Source organism: Lethenteron reissneri, chromosome 8, assembly GCF_015708825.2.
Source record: "Lethenteron reissneri isolate LAM-NWPU_2019-01 chromosome 8, ASM1570882v1, whole genome shotgun sequence".
NCBI classification, from domain to species: Eukaryota; Metazoa; Chordata; class Hyperoartia; order Petromyzontiformes; family Petromyzontidae; genus Lethenteron; species Lethenteron reissneri.
The window spans coordinates 6,404,366-6,424,598 of NC_083786.1; the positions used below are offsets into that span (position 1 = coordinate 6,404,366).

Genomic DNA, 20,233 nt, shown 5'->3' on the forward strand with positions numbered 1-20,233 from the left:
GGTGAGTTGGGGGAGTCGTGGAGTGGGGTGAGGGGGGGGTGAGTGGGGGGGGGAGTGGGGGGAGCCGTGGAGTGGAGTGAGGGGGGGTGAGTTGGGGGAGTCGTGGGGTGAGGGAGGGTGGGGGGGCGTGGAGTGGTGTGAGGGAGGGGGTGAGTTGGGGGGGGGAGCCGGGGAATGGGGTGAGGGAGGGGGTGAGTGGGGGGGGGCCGTGGAGTGGGGTGAGGGGGGGGTGAGTGGGGGGGGGGAGCCGTGGAGTGGGGTGAGGGGGGGTGAGTTGGGGGAGTCGTGGAGTGGGGTGAGGGGGGGGTGAGTGGGGGGGGGGGAGCCGTGGAGTGGGGTGAGGGGGGGTGAGTTGGGGGAATCGTGGAGTGGGGTGAGGGAGGGGGTGAGTGGGGGGGAGCCGTGGAGTGGGGTGAGGGAGGGGGTGAGTGGGGGGGGAGTCGTGGAGTGGGGTGAGGGAGGGTGTGAGTTGGGGGGGCCGTGGAGAGATGGAGGCCAGGGTACTCGGCAAACCGGCTTGAACCGGCTTCGGTGGCGTGGCCCCTACCTCTGGTCACCCACAACCACTACAACAGCCAACACTACGAATATCACCACCACCACAGCCAACACTATCTCCACTACTACTACAACCACCACGGCCAACACTAACACCACCACCACAGCAAACACGATCATCAACCACTACGGCCACAACAATCACAACTTCCACCATCAACCACAAACACAACAGTCACCTACCACAGTTACCACCACCATTGACACCGCTACAACAACCGCCACTCCAACAACATCGACAGCCACCGCCACTACCCAGACGTTACCCCCCTGCGCCCTCCGGCCTCCAACATCCCCCCCCTCGTGCCCCCACCCCCTCCCCTCTCACCCCCCCCCCTCCGCACCTCCCTCCGTGCAGGGATCGAGGGTTGAGGTCACCGCGCGGCGCCTCTCGTTGCGGCTGACAGCAGCTGACAGGGCCCCTTCCTCCCCCCTCCCCTCCTCATCTTCCTCTCTCCTCCTCTTTCCCTCCCCATCCTCTCACACCTACGATGCACGTAGCTGCGTGAGTACTACAGCACGATGTGTACATGTGTAAGATTGGTTTGGCCCATATCAGCTGGGTACTTAATTCGAGGTTTATACATAAAAAATTAACCCGTAAAAACAAAGTTTTTCACTATAAATCCTTTATATGCGTGGCATCGGGGCGGCTAGAGTCCTTTAGTTTTCTGGCTTGAGATGGCTGCCACCTATGGGTCAGATGATTGTGTGCCAGCATTAACCAATTGGTAAATAAATATTTTTTAAAAATTCCCTAAACAGTGTAAAATTTTGGAAAAAATTTTCACGAAAATTCATTGTCACACACAACGAGTCTGTGTGCAAAATGTCAGCTCGATTGGATCACGGGAAGTGGGTTTAAAAACGACCGAAAGATTTGCACGATCCTAAGCAAGCAAGCAAGCGAACTTAATATAAAGGATTTAAACAAGTAAACCCGTAAAAACAAAGTTTTTCCACTATAAATCCTTTATATGCGTGGCATCGGGGCGGCTAGAGTCCTCTCGTCCTCTGGCTTGAGATGGCTGCCACCTATGGGTCAGATGATTGTCTGGCAGCATTAAACAATTGGTAATTAAATATGTTTTTTTCCCTAAACAGTGTAAAATTTCAGCTCGATTGGATCACAGGAAGTGGGTTAAAAAACGACCGAAAGATTTGCACGGTCCTAAGCAAGCATGCGAACTTAATATAAAGGATTTAAAAATACGTCACCTGGAACTGCTCCGAGAGATGGACCGTCTCGTTTCCAAGGGCGAGGAGGCCACGCGTCCACCCGAGGTGGAGCAGCGTAGGCGGGGGACAGACGACGCGTGGACCCCGGGGGGGTTAGGATGGGCACCAGGGTGGAGGCAGCCTAGCTCGTCACACTCGTGCTCCACAGCGAGAAGCACCTGGGTTCGAGTTCCGACTCGGGGCGTCCTTTTTGCTGTGGGGAATTTGTATGTCATCACCCCCCCCCCCCCCCGACTCTCTGGTTCTGCAGAGTGTGAGTTGGTTTGTGACTGCGAGGAGCGGTGGTGTAGCGGTTATCGCGCTGCGCTACGAACTCGGCCACCCGGGCTCGATTCCCGCTCACGGCCAACACCGGTGACGATCATTTGAACCGGTCCTGGGCCTCCCCTAGGTCGACTCAACCTCAAATGAGTACCATGTGCGGTGTGAAAAATCAGCGCCACTGGGGAGACAAAGGCGGCCGGGCGTGGTGTTGACCACCCATACCCTCGTGTACCGTGCCGGCCTTCCTCCACAGTCTGTAAGGGCTATAAGGGTGATCTTTGCCTTATTAGCACAGTAGGAAACCGGTCATATCAGTCGACCCACAGCACTTGGGTCTGTCCCATGACCTCCTGTCAGCAGTGAGCCTTCGACAGTTCACGTGGCCTCACGGTGCACCTAGTCTGGTACTAGCTCCGTGGTGGCGTCACCTGGTGGCGAATGACGGGCACCGCGCTTGCGCTACGAACCCGACCACCCGAGTTCGATTCCCGTTCACAGCCAACACCAGCGACAATTATCTGAACCTGTCATAGGCCTCCCCTAGGTCGACTCAACCTCAGATTATTAGCCGGTGCAATGTATAAACATCGCCACTTTGGAGACAAAGGCGGCCCGGGCGTAGTGCTGGCCACCCATCCCTTCGTGTACCATGCCGACCTGCATATGTGCTCGCAAAACAGGACCTGTCCCTACAGTCTGTGAAGGCTATACGGGTAATCTTTGTCTCTGTTACCGTGTGAGTGAGTATGTGGAGTTTATGTGTTCTCCGCTTGTTCCGCATGGGTTTCCTCTGTGTTCTCCAGTTTCCTCCCAAAGCTAAAGGAACACACACACGCGCGCAGTGTAACTGCGATTGGCCAAACTGCATCCCAATGCTAAAATACATTACCTGCAAATGACGTCGCTCCCCTACTTGGCAGGACCCTCCTGGGTACACAAGCGGCAAGATTGGAAGCGCTTTTACCATTGCTAGGGGGGGGGGGGGGGTTGACCAAACTTCACCACGATGATCATTGCGAATAAGTGAAGGGAGGTAGGCGAGAGGTCGCGATACCATTTCAGACATCACCCGCCCACTGATGTTGCCCGTGGCCGGGAATCGAACTCAGGTTGGTGTGGAGCTTCCTCTCCACCCCCCACCTACCGCGGTCCGTGCTGTCGATTCCCTGCTCTCTGGTTCAAGCCCAGACATACAAGCCTCCTCTCCCCTCCCTCTCTCTCTCCATCTCTCCATCTCTCCCCCCTCTCTCTCACTGTAACACAACCACGCTCACTGCTCTCTCTCTCTGTGTCTGCACCGCGACTGAGACGGGGTCACGATTTCGATTTGTCGCCGTCTGTTATACATCCACACACCGTGTTGTTGTATTCGTTCGCCAGCCTATCTGCCAACTAACGTATTCGTTTGTTCAGTTAGTTTGGTATGTATTTATTTAACCCCCCCCCATCGGCCCCCTGCTCATTAATAATGGAGATGGGCCGCCTCGAATGGCCTTGGCCCTGACCTTGCGCCGCTGTGTGGAGAATTGACCCAAACTCCTGACAGCTCCAACTTTTAAAACTAATGATTTCACTCTTCCGAGACTTCCAATGCCATCCAACATTCCTCCTCCTACGCAGTAGGGTGCGGGGGTGGTCCGGGTGTGTGTGGAGGGGAGGGGGGGAAGCGGGGGGGGGGAGAGGCTAAAAGGGGGGTCTGGGGGGGGGGCTAAGACATCAGTGGTGTAGATTATTATATTTTCAAGGAGTGTGCAGGCGGTGCAACTGTGCCGGGACTCCTGAGAGGCGGCGGCGGGGGGGGGGGGAGGGGAGGAATTGGACACTGGAGGAAGTGGGGGGGGGGCATATTTAATTCCGTGCGCCTGGGCCCATGCCAACCTGGCTACCGCCACCGAGTTCATCACAAACGTCCCCTCGGGGCTCAGTGGTCATGACTGATCCTCAAAGAGAGCGCATACGATCGTCGATTAAATAGTCACCGATTAACGACGCATCGATTTGTCGATTATTTCGACTCACGATACACAACATTGTGGAGGGGGAAGACGGTTGGTGGCTGTGAGATTGGTGTTCGCCACTGGGGAGACAAAGGCGGTCGGGCGTGGTGCTGGCCACCCACCCCCTCGTGTGCCATGCCGGCCTTTATAGGTGCTCGCTAACAGCACTTGCCCCTACAGTCTGTTAAGGCTATAGGGGGGATCTTTGTGTCTGTATGTGTCTGTGGATATGGGGAGCGCCAGTGTTGCGGCAAGCCGCGTTCGATTCCTGCTCACGACCAATGTCAGCGGAAAACATTTAAAGCAGTCCTTGGCCTCCCTAGGTCGGCTCAGCCTTTAAAATGGGTACTTGGTAGCGGTGTGCAAACATCAGCACTGGGGAGACAAAGGGAGCCGGGCGTGGTGCCGGCCACCCACCCACCCACCCCCTTGTGTGTCGTGTCGGCCCTCATAGGTGCTCGCTAACAGCACTTGCCCCAACAGCCTGTTCGAGGCTGTACGGGGCAATGTTTGTGTTTGCCTGCAGCGCAGTGTTGGCCGCACTTCTCGATGTAAACTGTTGAACCGCGAGCTCCGCCGTGTCGTCAGCAGCGCCGCTGTGGTCGGGGCCCGAGACGCGGAGCGAGGAACCCACCGGAGGTCTCGACGGCCGTGCCCGCTCCGCCGTCTCCGCGTCTCCGACCTCCGAGCCACATTTGGAACCCGAATTAAGCAGGGGGGGGGGGGGTATTCGTGGGAGTTGACGTTGCCCCCCCCCCACCTCTGCAGTCGAGGCTTTAGATTAACCCGACATTCCACACCGTGACCCCGTTACCGCGAGACCCTGACCATCTGACCCCTATCCGCGACCCCCATAACCCCACCTGGGGGACCCAGGTTTGGGTGGAGGGAGGGGGCCCTCATTTGAGGAGGGGGGGGTGCTGGAGGCTTAAACTTCATCCGTCTGCGACTCTCGTCATCCATCATCATCACTGTCGTCATCCATCATCATCCTCAGCAGCAGCAGCAATATCGCTGCTGATGATGGTGATGATCATGACGGCCAGAATGACCGGGGCAGGGATTTGCTCTCTAGGCTTGAGGCAGAGCAGGAAGAGAGTGGGAGGGAGTGCGTGGAAGAGAGATATGGAAGGAGAGAGAGAGGGTGGTAGGGAGAGAAGGGAGAGTGGAAAGCGCGTGGCAGGGGGAGAGTTCGCGCTGCTTGGTCGAGGTTTATTTTTGCTCGACCGTGCCGCACGCGCAGACAAATAACCCCATGTAGCCTACACAGGCTATTGGGGCAAGTGCTGCTCGCAATTGCCCCCCACGGTGCACCAGGGGCGAGGTGGCCGGTTAACGCGCCCAGCACTGATCTGTCTCCACGTGGCCGATGTTGATGTTAAGATCAACATCTTGGAGGTGGTTGATGAGCCAGATGATTGCCCCTGGAGTAGCGGAGTGGTGAATCGCTGTGATGATGCCTCCTCCTTCGCATAGATCTCTGTGTGAGTCTATGGATATCTATGTGAGTCTGTGTGTCTCTATGTGGGTCTGTGGATCTCAGTGTGAGTCTGTGGGTCTCTATGCGAGTCTGTGGATCTCAGTGTGAGTCTGTGGGTCTCTATGCGAGTTTGGGGTTTTCTATGCGAGTCGGTGGGTCTGAGTGTGATCTGTAGATCTTTATATACTTCTTTGCACGGCTGATGTTGATTTAGAGCGACAGCTGTGATTTTACATTGAGCCATATGATTAGCGCCAAGAGTAGCGGAGTGGTGAATCGCTGTTATGATGCCTCCTCCTTCGTATTTGTGAATCGGGCACTGCTGCTGCTGCAACACGATTATTATGGGCATGATAATAATGATGACGATGTCTAAATTACGCACGCAATTATTGAATTAGCTAATCGAGCAACCAATCACCGCACATGTTCGGCTGTCTCCCTGCAGGTAAGGCCGAGCCGAGCGCCCACGTCTGCGTCTCGTGCGGCCGCATGTTCCGTGCCGCGTGGCCTCTCATGCAGCACGCGCAGCGTGCGCACGGCATCGGCATCTACCTGGAACGTGGAGTGGCCACCGGCGGCGGCGGCGTGGCTGGAGGAGGTGCGGCCGGTGGGGGTGGTGGCGGAATCGTCGCCGCCGCCACCACAACACCAACCGCGGGCGCTGCCCAGCGCCGGGGCAGCCCCGAGGCCGACGACGCCGGGGGCAGCCCTAGGTTGGGAGCGGCGGGAGTCGGCGGGGGCAGCGCCTCATCGTCCTCCGCCTCGTCTGCGGCACCGCCGGCCGTCGCCTCGGCCGCGGCGGCGAGGCTTGGAATCTCCACGGCGGAGGCGGTGGCTCCGATGCAGCTCACGGCTTCGGCCTCGTCGGCCGCGGCTGCGGGGCTGCCCTTTGAGGGCAGCCCGCTGAACTTGTTGCGGTTGGCAGGGGTCGGCGTTGGGTTGGGTGACGTGCGCTTGGGGACACCGCCGCTCTTCAGCACTCCTGGCCACCACCACCACCACCCCCATCACGCCCACCACCACAACCCGCACGCTACGCACCACCAGACGCCGCCGCAGCAGCAACAGCAGCAGCAGCTGCCCTCGGGTCGCGGCGGTGAAGATCACTTGCTGCCCCCGTGTCTCGGAGGGGCCGCGGGGCCAGGGGGCGGCAGCGGGGCAGCGGCCGGAGGGCAGCGCGGGGTGGCGCAGATCACCATGGAGCCCGGCATGGACTTTTCTCGCCGGCTCCGAGAACTGGCCAACAACACCAGCCAGCACAACAATAGCAACAACAATAACAACAACAGCAGCGGCGGCGGAATCAACAACAACAACAACTTGAGCGGTTGCAGCAACAACAGCGGCTCCACTCCGCCAATCTCCCCGGGGAGACCGCGTCTCCTGCAGTCTCCGCCAGGGACCCTGAGCTTCCTCGGGACCCCCGGACTGGGATCTTTAGGAGGGGGTCCCCTCTCCCCGCTGCAGACCCCTAGCGGCAACGGGGCCCGGCCCCCCGTGACGGGGTCGCTGACCCCGCCCGACCTCGCCTCGTCGCTCGCCCTGCCCACGGCGGCCGGGAGCGCGGCGCGCAAGTCGTGCGAGTTCTGCGGGAAGAGCTTCAAGGTGACCTATAATAAAGCGACGTTTCGGGCACTGGCCCTTTTTCAGAGCACATAGGTCAAAAAGGAAAAGTGGATAAAACTGCGGCCTTTGTATCGATGTGCTATGATAAAGGGCCATTGCCTGAAACGTCACCTGTTTTTCATTTCCTGGCCACACAGTGTTATTGATAAATGTGTTGACTTTTTAAAAACAAATTATATCATTATTATCACTGGCACGTATAAAGGATATCTTTGTGAACGTGGAAATCTTGTCGGGTGGTGGAGGGGTTAACGAGGGGAAGTTTGGCCCCAAGGGATACCCACGTGCCCTGGCCAACAAACAACACGCATTACGTCACATCGCACTTGTTGATTTTAGATCTTGAGCATCGTTCATGCGAATCATGGAGACGCGCGGGAAGGCGGCCAGAAGCGGCGCGCCAGCAGTTGCCCAAGCTCTGTGGTCCTACACTGAGATGTTTGGCCAACTCCACTGAAGTAGCAAAGCAACAATCACGACGAAACGTAACGTTCACGGCAAACAAAACCTCCGGCAACCTCGACGATAGAAAGTAAACAACAACAATAATAACAAGACAAGCAACAAAACAATGACAACAGTTAACAGAATTTTATAAACTTGCACGATTGTTTCAGCTGCCACGACGGGAGATTGAACTGGGGACTTCTGCATTGAGAGTTCACCCTACGCAACCCCAACACGCGTGAGACTCTTCCTTTAATGACGACGATTAAATCCAGTGGGAGTTAAATCATTAGTCTCAGTCCAGAGTCTTATTCAAATGAGGTTTATGCAAATATCGTCCGTGCAAATGCGCGTTATTATTATGAAGCCGTTATGCGCTCACGTGCAGGATAGCGCCTCGAGTCCACCCAGCAGGATACGTGGATAAACCCCGAGTCTATGGGTGGAAGGTTGCATGTGGTGGGGTAAAGTGTGAGTACTCCTGGTGGGGTGAGCGAACACTTGCAGGGCTGCGCCCTTACCTTTTAACAGGTCCAGGAGCTTCCCTGATCGTTCGAGGCAATGAGCGGCTCTCATTTTGCCTCGAGCAAGTGTTCGAAATTCCACATTCCTATGGAAGGCATGAGTGGTTCTGTTAGACGAGAACCCATTGGCATTTCCCACAAAAGTGTTTTGCAAGTTATCGACCTTACAAGAATGATGGGCAATATCTAATTAGGGCAGGTAATTAATTAGTCGAATGACAAAACGCAATGTATTCAGGCTGGTTTGAGTCTCTCCTAGATAGACTCAGACTATAAAACAAGCAAACCCCGACTGCACTTCAGTACGTGTACTCCGGTGTGTGGCGGTTTGTGGGTCACCGTCAGTTTATGGCTTTGGCGGAGGAGAGACAAAAGGCGGCGGCGTGGGCGTGCGGTGGTGCTGGCCCCGCCATCGCCTCGGTGGTGTGGCTGCACCGACGGCTATGGCGCGCGGGCAATAGGCGCTCGCTAACCGGCGCGCAATGTGTAGTTTCAGAGTAACCTCGTGGTTCACCGGCGCAGCCACACCGGGGAGCGGCCCTACCGCTGCCGCGTGTGCCAGCACGCCTGCTCCCAGGTGCGGCGCCAGGGCAGCCTCGGGCCTAGCTCGTGAACCGCCAACCCAAGCCCTGTCGAGCCGAAACCCCAAGCCCAGCCCTAACAAGCCTAAACCCTAGGCCCTAAACCCCAAGCCCTTATCTATAGAGCCTGAACCGTAGGCCCTAAACCCCAAGCCCTTATCTATAGAGCCTAAACTCTCGGTTCGAAACCCCAAGCCCCGTGGAGCCTAAACCCTTGGGCCTAAACCCCAACCCCAGACCTATAGAGCCTAAAGCATAGGCCCTAAACTCCAATATCAAACGTAAAGAGACTAAATCCTAGGTTCTAAACCATAAACCTAGTCCTGTGGATCATAAATTGCCATGCTAATCCTCTAGGCTCTAAACCCTAAAACTGTTTCTGTACCGACTTAAAGCTTTTGCGACTGCAGGAATTCATATTCTTTGGGTCTTTCGGTAAAGTCACGTAGATAGAAAAAATATCACGACATTTCGATCGCAGCACAAGCAATCGTCACCTGTTGCGATCGAAACGTCGTGATATTTTTTCTATCTACGTGGCTTTACCGAAAACCCCAAATAATGTTTCTGTACCCCCTAAACCCTACATTGAGTCCTGTGGGGCCCAAACCATAAACACATTCCTAGGCATAGCCTAACCTTACCCATGACCTTATAAGGTTTCTATACCAGAGCCCTGGCCGTAGAGAAGACTAACCATGGGGTCTGGCCCTCACTCTGGCCTATGGTGAGGAGTGTGGAGACTGGAAAAGGCCTCTCCTAGTGAAGGGAGACGATTATTTTATCTCTGAGCCGCTGCTATCGTGGATGCTGATCTCACGTGACTGTGACTGTCGTGCTAATCGATGATATATATTGCCTCCCTCTTGACCTCTGCGCTCCCGCCTTCTCGTGACCTCATACCCCGACTTCTCCCATCGTCTGCTCTGATCTCATTACCTGTCATCTCTTCCACTCTCGCGTCTCACCCCATCTCATTGCGTCTCATCTCATGCCACCCAATCTCCTCTGCTCTGCCATCTCCCGTCCTCTCTTCCTATTTCACCTCCTGCTCATTCATCTCTTGTGATATTATCTCCTGGCATCATCTTCTACTCCTCTCTCCTCCTACCTCCTGCAATATCCTCACCTCTTCTCTCCTGTCATGTAATTTCTTCCCCAAAACCCCCCTTACACCCCCCCCCCCAACACATTCCTCCCCCCCCCCATGCCTCTCCACAGGCCAGCAAGCTCAAACGCCACATGCGCACGCACCACCACCACCAGCACCACCACCACCCGAACCTCCTCCTCCTCCACCACCACCACAACCAGCACCGGCGGCGACACGACAGCAAGCAACAACAACAACAACCGGCATCGTCGTCATCTTCCCCGTCCATCACTCCGGACCCTCTGGCCCGGGTCAAGGTTGAGGACGGCCACGCCGCCGAGGGGAGCTCCCCGGAACCGGACCCTGGCGGCGGCGAGCGGAGACGGGGGGGGGGCCCCGCGCCGCCGGGCAGCGCGAGCTCCGTGCTGCGCTCCGTGGTCGCCCAGTACTGCAACGACTTCTCAGCACGGGCGGCCGCCGTGGTGGCCTCGGCCTCGCCGGGCCCGACGGGCGCGGCGACGACGGCATCGACGGCGGCGGCCGTGGCCGGGAACGGGGGCGGCGAGGCGGTGGGAAGGGAGGAGGAGGAAGACGAGGTGGAGGAGGAGGAAGAGGTGGAGGAGGAAGAAGGGGAGGGAGATGCGGATTTGGAGGAGTCGGATGAAGATGACGTGGAGGGTGAGGATGGAACGCATAGTGGAGGTTGCGGGCACTTTCGTGTTAAGAATTACATCGTTGGGGTGTTGTCACATTGTTAAGGTGTGGTCACATCATGAGTATAAAGTGTTACTCGATGCTATTTCCTCTACCATTGCTACTGTGTTTGTTGCTGATGCTCCTATTTCTACTCATCATAATGATGGTACTGTTGCTACAGCTGCTGCTGCTCATAACGGCGACGACGATGATGACGATGATGATGACGATGATGACGATGATCATGCCGTCACTGTCCGCTCTCCCGTGCGTGTGCGGTGCCTCCACCCAGACGGGGTCGAAGCTGAGGCCGAGGACGAAGACGAGGAGGAGGAGGGGGACGAGGAGGAGGAGGTGGGCGACGACGAGGCTGCGGAGCGCGGCCACACCACCCGGGACGCGCTCTCCCACGCCATGTCTGCCAGCGCGGCCATCATGAGCCTGAGCAACAGTCGGCCGTTCAGCGAGGCGCTGCTGCGCCGGACGCTCTCCACCTCCTGCTCCTCTGACTCCAAGCTCGCACTGCTGCCCGGAGGCCCGGCTGCGGGGCAGCAGCAGCAGCAGCTGCTGCTGCCCGCGCTCAGGAATGCCGACAGCCGCGTCACCCAGTCGGAAACGCTCGCCAAGGGCAGCGGCGGCACGGGCGGCGTGGGAGGTAACGGCGGCGGTGGTGGCACGGCGGCGGTGGGCAGGCTGCCCTTCGACGCCAAGGGCACCGCCGCATTCTCCCTGGACGCCCTCGTGTGCGGCACTCCCGACCGCCTGGGCCTCGACGCACTGCTGCTGCGAGGCCACCTGCACGACGCCTTCGGCCCCCGCAGGAAGGGGGCGGCCGCCGCAGCGGCCGCCGCCGCGGGCACCGTCGTCGGCTTCGAGGGGGGCGACGCGGCGGGGGGGTGCGGCGAGGACGCCGTGAACGGCCGCGGGGGCAGCCCCTCGGCCCTGCAGGGGGGCCGCGCGTCCGGTGGCAGCCCCATCATGCCGGGCAAGCGCATCAAGCTTGAACGGGAGGCGGACGTCGGGGGCAGCCCCCTCGCTCCGCCGGCCTCGTCGCTGGCCCCGCTGTCCGCGCTGCCCACGGAGAACGTGTACTCGCAGTGGCTGGCCAGCTACGCGTCCTCCCGCCAGCAGCTCAAGAAGGAGGGGTTCGCGTCCCTGGGGCTCGGCTCCCTGCCGGGCTCCGTGCCGGGCTCCTTGCCGGGCTCCGCCGTGACGCCGGGGATCGTCGGCGACTCGCAGTCGCGCCGCTCTCCTTTCGCCTGCTCCTCGGCCTCGTCCGACAATGGCAGCCTCCAGCTGTCGACGGCCTCGCCCCCTCTGCAGCCGCACGTCCACCACCACCACCGGCAGCACCACCAGCAGCAGCAGCAGCGCGAATCTGGCGAAGACACGAGCTCCGAGCCCAGCGCGGGCAGTCCCGCCAGCTCGAGCAACGGGCGCTCCGGGAGCGCCGGCGGCGGCAGCGGCGCCGGCAGCAACCGCTGCGAGTTCTGCGGGAAGTCGTTCAAGAACGGCAGCAACCTCACGGTCCACCGGCGGTCGCACACGGGCGAGCGGCCCTACAAGTGCGAGCTGTGCAGCTACGCGTGCGCGCAGAGCAGCAAGCTGACGCGCCACATGAAGACGCACCTCAAGGGCAGCGGCGGAACGGTGGTGGCGGCTGCGGCGGCAGGAGGAGGAGTGGCTGGAGGAGGAGGTGGAGGAGGAGAAGCGTTCCGCTGCGACGTGTGCCAGATGGCCTTCAACGTCCACGCCACGCTCATCAAGCACGTGAAGAAGTGGCACCGGGCTGCCAAGCAGGACGGCGTCGTGGCCGGCGCCGCGTCGCCCGCCGCCTCCACCGCCGTTGCCGTCGTCGTGTCGGCCGCCACTGTCAACAATAACAGCGGTAGTGGCGGCAGCAGCAGCAACAATAGCGGCAACAGCGGTAGCAGCAGCAGCAGCAGCAACAATGTTGGAAACAGCAACAGCGCGAGCAGTGGGGCGGCCGAAATTAAGTTGGAGCCAGCCGAGTAAGTGGGGCAGGGAGGGAGGGGGGGCTCGGGTCGCATTGGGGTTGCCCAACTTTATGCCATCTTGAGCCCCGCCCACCCACCTCCACCATGGTCAATGTGCTTCTTGCGCATGCACCAAATGATCAGAATGCCGATTGGGTCGTCATCAAACTACACGCGCCTGATGATTGGTGAACACGTCTCCACTTGGCGGAGGGAGCGCTGATTGCAATGGAGACCGACATTTGTGTGTGTGTGCGTGTGTTCCCCGCGTGGGGAGCGGTGGGAAAGTGGTTAGCGCACTGCGCTACGATCACGGCAACCCGAGTTCGATTTCTGCTCCCGACTGGTGCGATGTGTGTAAAGCATCAGCAGTGGAGAAACAAAGGCGGCCGGGCGAGATGTTGGCTACCCACCCCCCCTTAGTGTGGTGTGCCGATCTCCGTTGGTGCTCGCTCACAGCACTTGCCCCAACAGTCCGTTATACGCTACACGGGGGATCTTTATCTTTGTTCCCCGCGTGACGCTGACGGCCCTGATTTTAAATTGAGGTTTAAGAAGAGCGCTCCGCGTTTTGATTGACGCGTTTAGCACTCGCGAGGCGCGTGCGGCGTGTGCCGACTTAATGTGCAGTTGAAAGGAGAACTCTGGCAAACATGGAAAGCCGGATCGTGGTGGATGGTCGCGCGGAATGGAGCCTCGGAAATCACGAGGCCGGGTCGGGTTCGTGCGAACGACACTGACACACACAAAGACAAAGATCCCCCGTGTAGCCTTAACAGACTGTTGGGGCAAGTGCTGTTAGCGAGCACCTCTGAACGCTGGTACGGCACACGACGGGGTGAGTGGCCAACGCCGCGCCCGGCCACCTTTGTCTCCCTCGTGGCGATGTTTACACACTGCACCAGGTACTCATTTGAGGCTGAGTCGACCTAGGGGAGGCCCAGGACCGGTCCAGATATTTGTTACCGATGCTGGCCGTGAGCGAGATTCGAACTGGGGTCGCCGGATTCGTAGCGCGGCGCGTTGACCGCAACGCCGCCGCTCCCCACACTGACCCGCACACACACAGACACTCACTGACACACAAACACACACACACCTCGTCACTCCATGAGTCTAACTGAGGAGTCGGAGTCCGCGCGGTGCGCGCGCACTACGAGTGGAGCCCGAACGGGCGGGGGACGAGCGATCGAAGGCCGCGCTGCCTTCGATCGCTCGCTCAGTGGTCCACGAAGTCAGCCATCACGCCGATCCCGATTCAAGCAATAAGGAGCGTCACGTGGTCTGATGATGATGATGATCATGATGATGGTGATCATGATCGTGTTGATGATAATGATCGTGATGATCATGATGATAATGATCGTGATGATGATCATGGTGATGATCAGGATGATGATCGTGATGATGATCATGATGGTGACGGCGGCTCCCATTTCACTCGTGCACTCTTTTGAAGAAGCCGTGGGTCCTTGCTAAGCGAGCCGTTGCAACAATGAATCACACACTCACGCTATCTATATGCCGTATATATTAAAAATGACCCGCCTTTAAAAGAATAATCAAGCAAAAAAATAATAATCTTATAACAGACGTAACTAGAGTCGTGTGTCGTGGGCTAAGTCGAAGTTTTGTATTATTGGTTTTATTATCGAACTTGTCGGCACTTAACCCCCCCCCCCACCCCGAACTGGCCACGTGACCAGGCGGGATGCGCAAATTGCACCCCCCCCCTAAGAGCCCCCCCCCCCCACCAACTTCCACCCCCCCCCCCTCCTTTCTCTCTCTGGTGCAATAGCGGATGTATTTATTTTGCGAGAACCAGGGTTTTTTTTACTCGTTACTGAGCGGAGATGAATATGAGTTTGTGCCTGTGTACCCCCTCCCCCGTCCAGTTAATGAATTCCCTCCTAGCTCCCCCCCCCAATTCCTTGCCCCCCCTCTCCCCCCGCGGCGCTCACCCCCTGCCCCCCCGTCCCGGCTGTAAGCGCTGAGAGTCGCTTAGATCCCCGGGCAGGCATTAGGATGCCCCGCACGCACCGCGCATTGGAGAATCATTAATCAGTCTGCCTCCCTCCTCCTCCTCCTCCTCACCACCTCTAACCACTTACCCTCCTCACCCTCACCACTACCAGCCTTATCCTGACCACACCGTCTTGATCCAACTGCAACGCTCCCACGTCCTGCACCCCCTCATCACCACTCAACCCCCTCGTCACCCCCACCGCTGCTTACCTTACCACCGCCAACCACCGCGCTCCCGCCTCTCATCCCGATCTCTCCCCATGATCTCTCCCTCCTCCTCTCCCCATGATCCCTGCCTCCTCATCCTCCTCGCCACTCACCTGCCTGCTCACCACCACCGCAGGAAGCATTCCCCCCCCCCCACCACTCCAACACCGCCGCCGAGATCCCGATGCAGACCGCGCGGGGTTAAGGGCACGCGGAGCTGCAGGCGATGCTGATGATGATGATAGCCGATGATGATGATAGCCGATGATGATGATAATGATGATGCGCCTCAGTGCCTTGATCATGTGACTCATCAAGAACTCAAATCGAGGGGGGGGGGGCTCCCACGTGATTAGCCCAAGCAAGTGTCGTGAAGAGGGGGGGAGGTGTTGATATAAATGGGGGATTTGGGGGGGAGGGGGCGGAGGGGGGGAAGTCGATCATCGTTTAATTAACCAATCCGTAAGCGTGACGACACGTGACTTAATAAGTGCATTAATTAAGAGTTGGTCACGTGGTGTATCTTTGTGTCAGGCGAAGCCCAATTATGTCCAGCCCCCCTCCCCTGCCACTCCCCCAGCCCCCCCCCCCCAATTAACCCCCGACCTCATCCCAACTCCCCGTGTGCTAAAGCCACGTGGACCCCCCCCCCCCCCACACCTCACCTGGCTGTCGTATGGACACTAAGCATGGCGCGCGCGGTCTCGCCGCGAACCCCGACACTCAGTTGTTGGTTCTCGACACAAAAAGAAACCCCGAAGCGTCGTGACGCCGCCTCGGGCGAGCAGGAAGGGGGGGGGGGGTCGCATAGAGGCGACATCGATTTATCAACATCATGCAACGTCTCTATTCGGAGATGGAGGAACGCCGCCTCTTCCTTCCTCACCCCTCCTCCTCCTCCTCTTGCGCTAACCCAGGGGTCGGCAACCTGCGGTTCCCGAGTCGCATGCGACTGCTCCGACACGTTCTGTATGTGCGTATTCACATGCATTGCGGCTCTTGAATTATTGAGTTTTGTAACGGATTCGAAAAAAATGTCTCTTCTTGTGATTTTAGTTGCTGACCCCTGCCCTAATCCCACTACCACCGCCACCAAGACTCACTCATACCCCGACACTCCCCCACCCCGCGCCGTACAGCTAGATAAGTGCCGCAGGTACAGGTACGCGCGCGGGTCCCACGTGTACAGCTGTGTACACACAGACACACGTCTACACACACACAGGTGTATACACACAAGTGTACACACACACACCTGTGTACACATAGGTGTACATGCGTGCAAGTGTATACACGTACAGGTGTACACACGCGTACAGGTGCACCCATAGGTGTACACACACGTGTTCACATACGTGCACACACACACACACAGATGTGCAGGTGCTCGCGTGGCGAGTGGACTTTACGATGCAGAGGGAGGGAGATGATACATAAAACGGAAAGCACTTCTATAGCCAAGAGGACACTTTAAACGGTTTTTAAACTGAACACGTGAACACGTGAGTAGAGGAAGAGGAGAAGAATAAAAATCCGCGGAAGTTCCGAACTCTGACCCCGGAGTCGCGAGCGGCTGCCGCAGATTTCTTAGCGCGTGACCCTGAGTCGAAAAAAAAAACCTGCGGTGAACTTTAACCTCTGGACTTTTTTATTATAATTTTTTTTTTATATTTCACGTCGCTTGCTTTGATTTATTCGTTTAGAACGTCTCGCTTGTATCTTTATGGGCACGATGAACGAGCTCCCGGCGTACATTGGACATTTTAGAGAGTACGTGTGTGCAACAATGAGATGGGTCCACATCTGAACGATTAGGTGCGCAACCGATCAAAATCGCCGAGCCGATCTCTTGAGAGTAGATGATGTAATTGGCAACGTTTCGCGACATGGCCCTTCTTCCTGGCGTGCTACGAGCAAGGGCCATTGGCGAGAAACGTCACCTGTAACTTTCTGTTTGAAGGCAGTGTTATTGGCACGGAATGTGTTGAGTCTTTATTCTTGACTGCCAGCGCAGCAGCAGCAGCATCACAACGTGTTCGGTCTCACCGCAACAGTAAAGTTCCGTCTCGATCGCAGGCAACCGGTTGCGCGACTCGGCGTGGGTGACCACGTGATGTGCTGGTGAATCCAAATTTAAACGAAACCGGTTCGCAGTCGTCTATCGCTGCCTCGCTGCTGCTGCTGTTGCTGCTGTCAGACGGTCGCATTTGCTTAAATTGACGTTGATGGTCACCGAATACAAGAGGGCTACAGTGCAGTTCTGCAGGAACTGTTGATGTTTTCTTTTTCCTCTCCATAATGCACACGTATCTGTGTCTGCTCTTTTACAAGTGTTTTTGTTGCGGTCTTGTTTGAAACTTGCCCAACCGGTTGCACAGACGTCCACGGACGGGCGATTCAGTCGCGTTCGACCAAGTTGCATGCGACCGGGTTGCGCAACTCCTCGCTCAGGGGTGGACGGTCTTTAAAGGTCGCGTAGCTACCGCCCCACTCCTCCTGCACACTGCTGTGTGTCCCAGGTTGTCCAGCACGAGTTTGAAACGTTCCACAACGAAGACAAATGCTTTAAAGTTACTGTCAGAAGCGTGGTTATTTGCTCGCCGGAGACCTCATCACAGTTAGTCGACGATCGGTCGACGGGGTCGCGTGCTGTGGAGGTCACGTGGTGGCTACCGCCAGCCCTTCCGAGTTGTACGGCCAGCGAGCAAGAGTCGGCCAAAAATAACCTCGCGCGACAGAGGCCTCCAGCGGAGACCCCTTCCGTCAGCGGCGGCGTGCGCCGGCAATTGCAGGGCTGCGCCTTTGCCACCGAGCGACAGCGTCGTGGCGACGGACGCGCGGTCTGATGATGCCTATTGTGACGTCATTGTGGATTCCATGGCGAAAGCTACTGCCTCTAACTTTAAAGTCTTTTTTTTCTTTCTGTGCGTTCACAAACTCGCGTGGGTCGCCCAGCCCACTCTGGGCCCGCGTAGCTGCAAGGTAACGAGCTGTGCGCGTCTCCGTCACTGGGATCGTCAACAGCAAGTCGAGGGGATTGCTCCGCTTGAGCGAGATGACGAAACTGCACAATCCGCCTTCTGCACGCGTCATCGCCTGCGTCCCAAGTGGCATTTGTCACTTCTAGATTTGAAGCTTTCGTGACTGCAAGGATTCATATTCTTAGGTTTTTTCGGTAAAGTCACGTAGGTAAAAAATTTAAATTAATAAAAATAAAATAAAAATCACGACGTTTCGGAGGCAACACAAGCTTCCGTCTTCAGGTGGAACCGTCACAGCACGATAGCTGTATAATTTTTTACTTTTATTAATTTTAATTTTTTACCTACGTGACTTTACCGAAAAAACCTAAGAATAGGCATTTCTCACGTCCCGGTCCCCTTCCTTTTTCGTCTTGCTCCTTCAATTTGTTATTTTACTCGGCGACGAGTTTAATGAGCTCGCGACTGCGAGGAATGCGTGGGACGATGAAACTATGGCAATCAATTGGCGCGCGCGAGGCGGAACGATGGCTCCGAGTTCTGGGTGCCACCCCGTGAGGGTCACCCCCCCCCCCCACACACACCGCCCCATGCGGTCGCCGCGAGCAGCGACCAAACCGCGACACCCACGCGGCGAGCGAGGAAGTGGCGGCAGTGGTGGGGGCGAGGCGCCAGGGGGGGGGAGGGGTCGGGGGCGAGACGTTGGGGTTAGAGGCCGGGATAGGGCTGGTGGTCGGGGCTCTTCAGTAAATAGGTTAGAGTTAGTGGGGGGCTGCTCGTGCTTGCTTGGCGATGGTTGGTTAGGGTTGAAGATAGAAATAGAGGCTGGCTAGATGGTAGGGGTTAGCGGTAAGGCGAGTGATAGAGGCAGGCTAGATGGTAGGGGTTAGTGGTAAGGCGAGTGATAGAAGCTGGCTAGATGGTAGGGGTTAGCGGTAAGGCGAGTGATAGAGGCTGGCTAGATGGTAGGGGTAGCGGTAAGGCGAGTGATAGAGGCTGGCTAGATGGTAGGGGGTAGCGGTAAGGCGAGTGATAGAGGCTGGCTAGATGGTAGGGGGTAGTGGTAAGGCGAGTGATAGAGGCTGGCTAGATGGTAGGGGTAGCGGTAAGGCGAGTGATAGAGGCTGGCTAGATGGTAGGGGTAGCGGTAAGGCGAGTGATAGAGGCTGGCTAGATGGTAGGGGGTAGCGGTAAGGCGAGTGATAGAGGCTGGCTAGATGGTAGGGGGTAGTGGTAAGGCGAGTGATAGAGGCTGACTAGGTAGTGAGGTTTAGTGGTAAGGCGAGTGATAGAGGCTGGCTAGATGGTAGGGGTTAGTGGTAAGGCGAGTGATAGAGGCTGACTAGGTAGTGAGGTTTAGTGGTAAGGCGAGTGATAGAGGCTGGCTAGATGGTAGGGGTTAGTGGTAAGGCGAGTGATAGAGGCTGACTAGGTAGTGAGGTTTAGTGGTAAGGCGAGTGATAGAGGCTGGCTAGATGGTAGGGGTAGCGGTAAGGCGAGTGATAGAGGCTGGCTAGATGGTAGGGGGTAGCGGTAAGGCGAGTGATAGAGGCTGGCTAGATGGTAGGGGGTAGCGGTAAGGCGAGTGATAGAGGCTGGCTAGATGGTAGGGGGTAGTGGTAAGGCGAGTGATAGAGGCTGACTAGGTAGTGAGGTTTAGTGGTAAGGCGAGTGATAGAGGCTGGCTAGATGGTAGGGGTTAGTGGTAAGGCGAGTGATAGAGGCTGACTAGGTAGTGAGGTTTAGTGGTAAGGCGAGTGATAGAGGCTGGCTAGATGGTAGGGGTTAGTGGTAAGGCGAGTGATAGAGGCTGGCTAGATGGTAGGGGTAGCGGTAAGGCGAGTGATAGAGGCTGGCTAGATGGTAGGGGGTAGCGGTAAGGCGAGTGATAGAGGCTGGCTAGATGGTAGGGGGTAGTGGTAAGGCGAGTGATAGAGGCTGACTAGGTAGTGAGGTTTAGTGGTAAGGCGAGTGATAGAGGCTGGCTAGATGGTAGGGGTTAGTGGTAAGGCGAGTGATAGAGGCTGACTAGGTAGTGAGGTTTAGTGGTAAGGCGAGTGATAGAGGCTGGCTAGATGGTAGGGGTTAGTGGTAAGGCGAGTGATAGAGGCTGACTAGGTAGTGAGGTTTAGTGGTAAGGCGAGTGATAGAGGCTGGCTAGATGGTAGGGGTAGCGGTAAGGCGAGTGATAGAGGCTGGCTAGATGGTAGGGGGTAGCGGTAAGGCGAGTGATAGAGGCTGGCTAGATGGTAGGGGGTAGTGGTAAGGCGAGTGATAGAAGCTGGCTAGATGGTAGGGGTTAGCGGTAAGGCGAGTGATAGAGGCTGGCTAGATGGTAGGGGTTAGCGGTAAGGCGAGTGATAGAAGCTGGCTAGATGGTAGGGGTTAGCGGTAAGGCGAGTGATAGAGGCTGACTAGATGGTAGGGGTTAGCGGTAAGGCGAGTGATAGAAGCTGGCTAGATGGTAGGGGTTAGTCGTAAGGCGAGTGATAGAGGCTGGCTAGATGGTAGGGGT

The 20,233-nt window shown here is 57.3% G+C and overlaps 1 protein-coding gene across 3 annotated transcripts in view; it reads left to right on the top strand.

Annotated features, from left to right (window-relative positions):
- The window catches only part of LOC133361921 (B-cell lymphoma/leukemia 11A-like), a 45,629-nt gene that overhangs the window by 14,382 nt on the left and 11,014 nt on the right, over window positions 1-20,233 (top strand). For 2 of the 3 annotated variants that reach the window (XM_061580904.1, XM_061580898.1), the window contains exons 3-5: window positions 5,987-7,146; window positions 9,941-10,490; window positions 10,801-12,520. In XM_061580904.1, the coding sequence (XP_061436888.1) occupies window positions 5,987-7,146; window positions 9,941-10,490; window positions 10,801-12,520 (3,430 nt within the window). Of the gene's footprint in view, window positions 1-5,986; window positions 7,147-9,940; window positions 10,491-10,800; window positions 16,000-20,233 lie in introns of those variants that run through there. The other variant, XM_061580911.1, reaches the window with a different exon arrangement.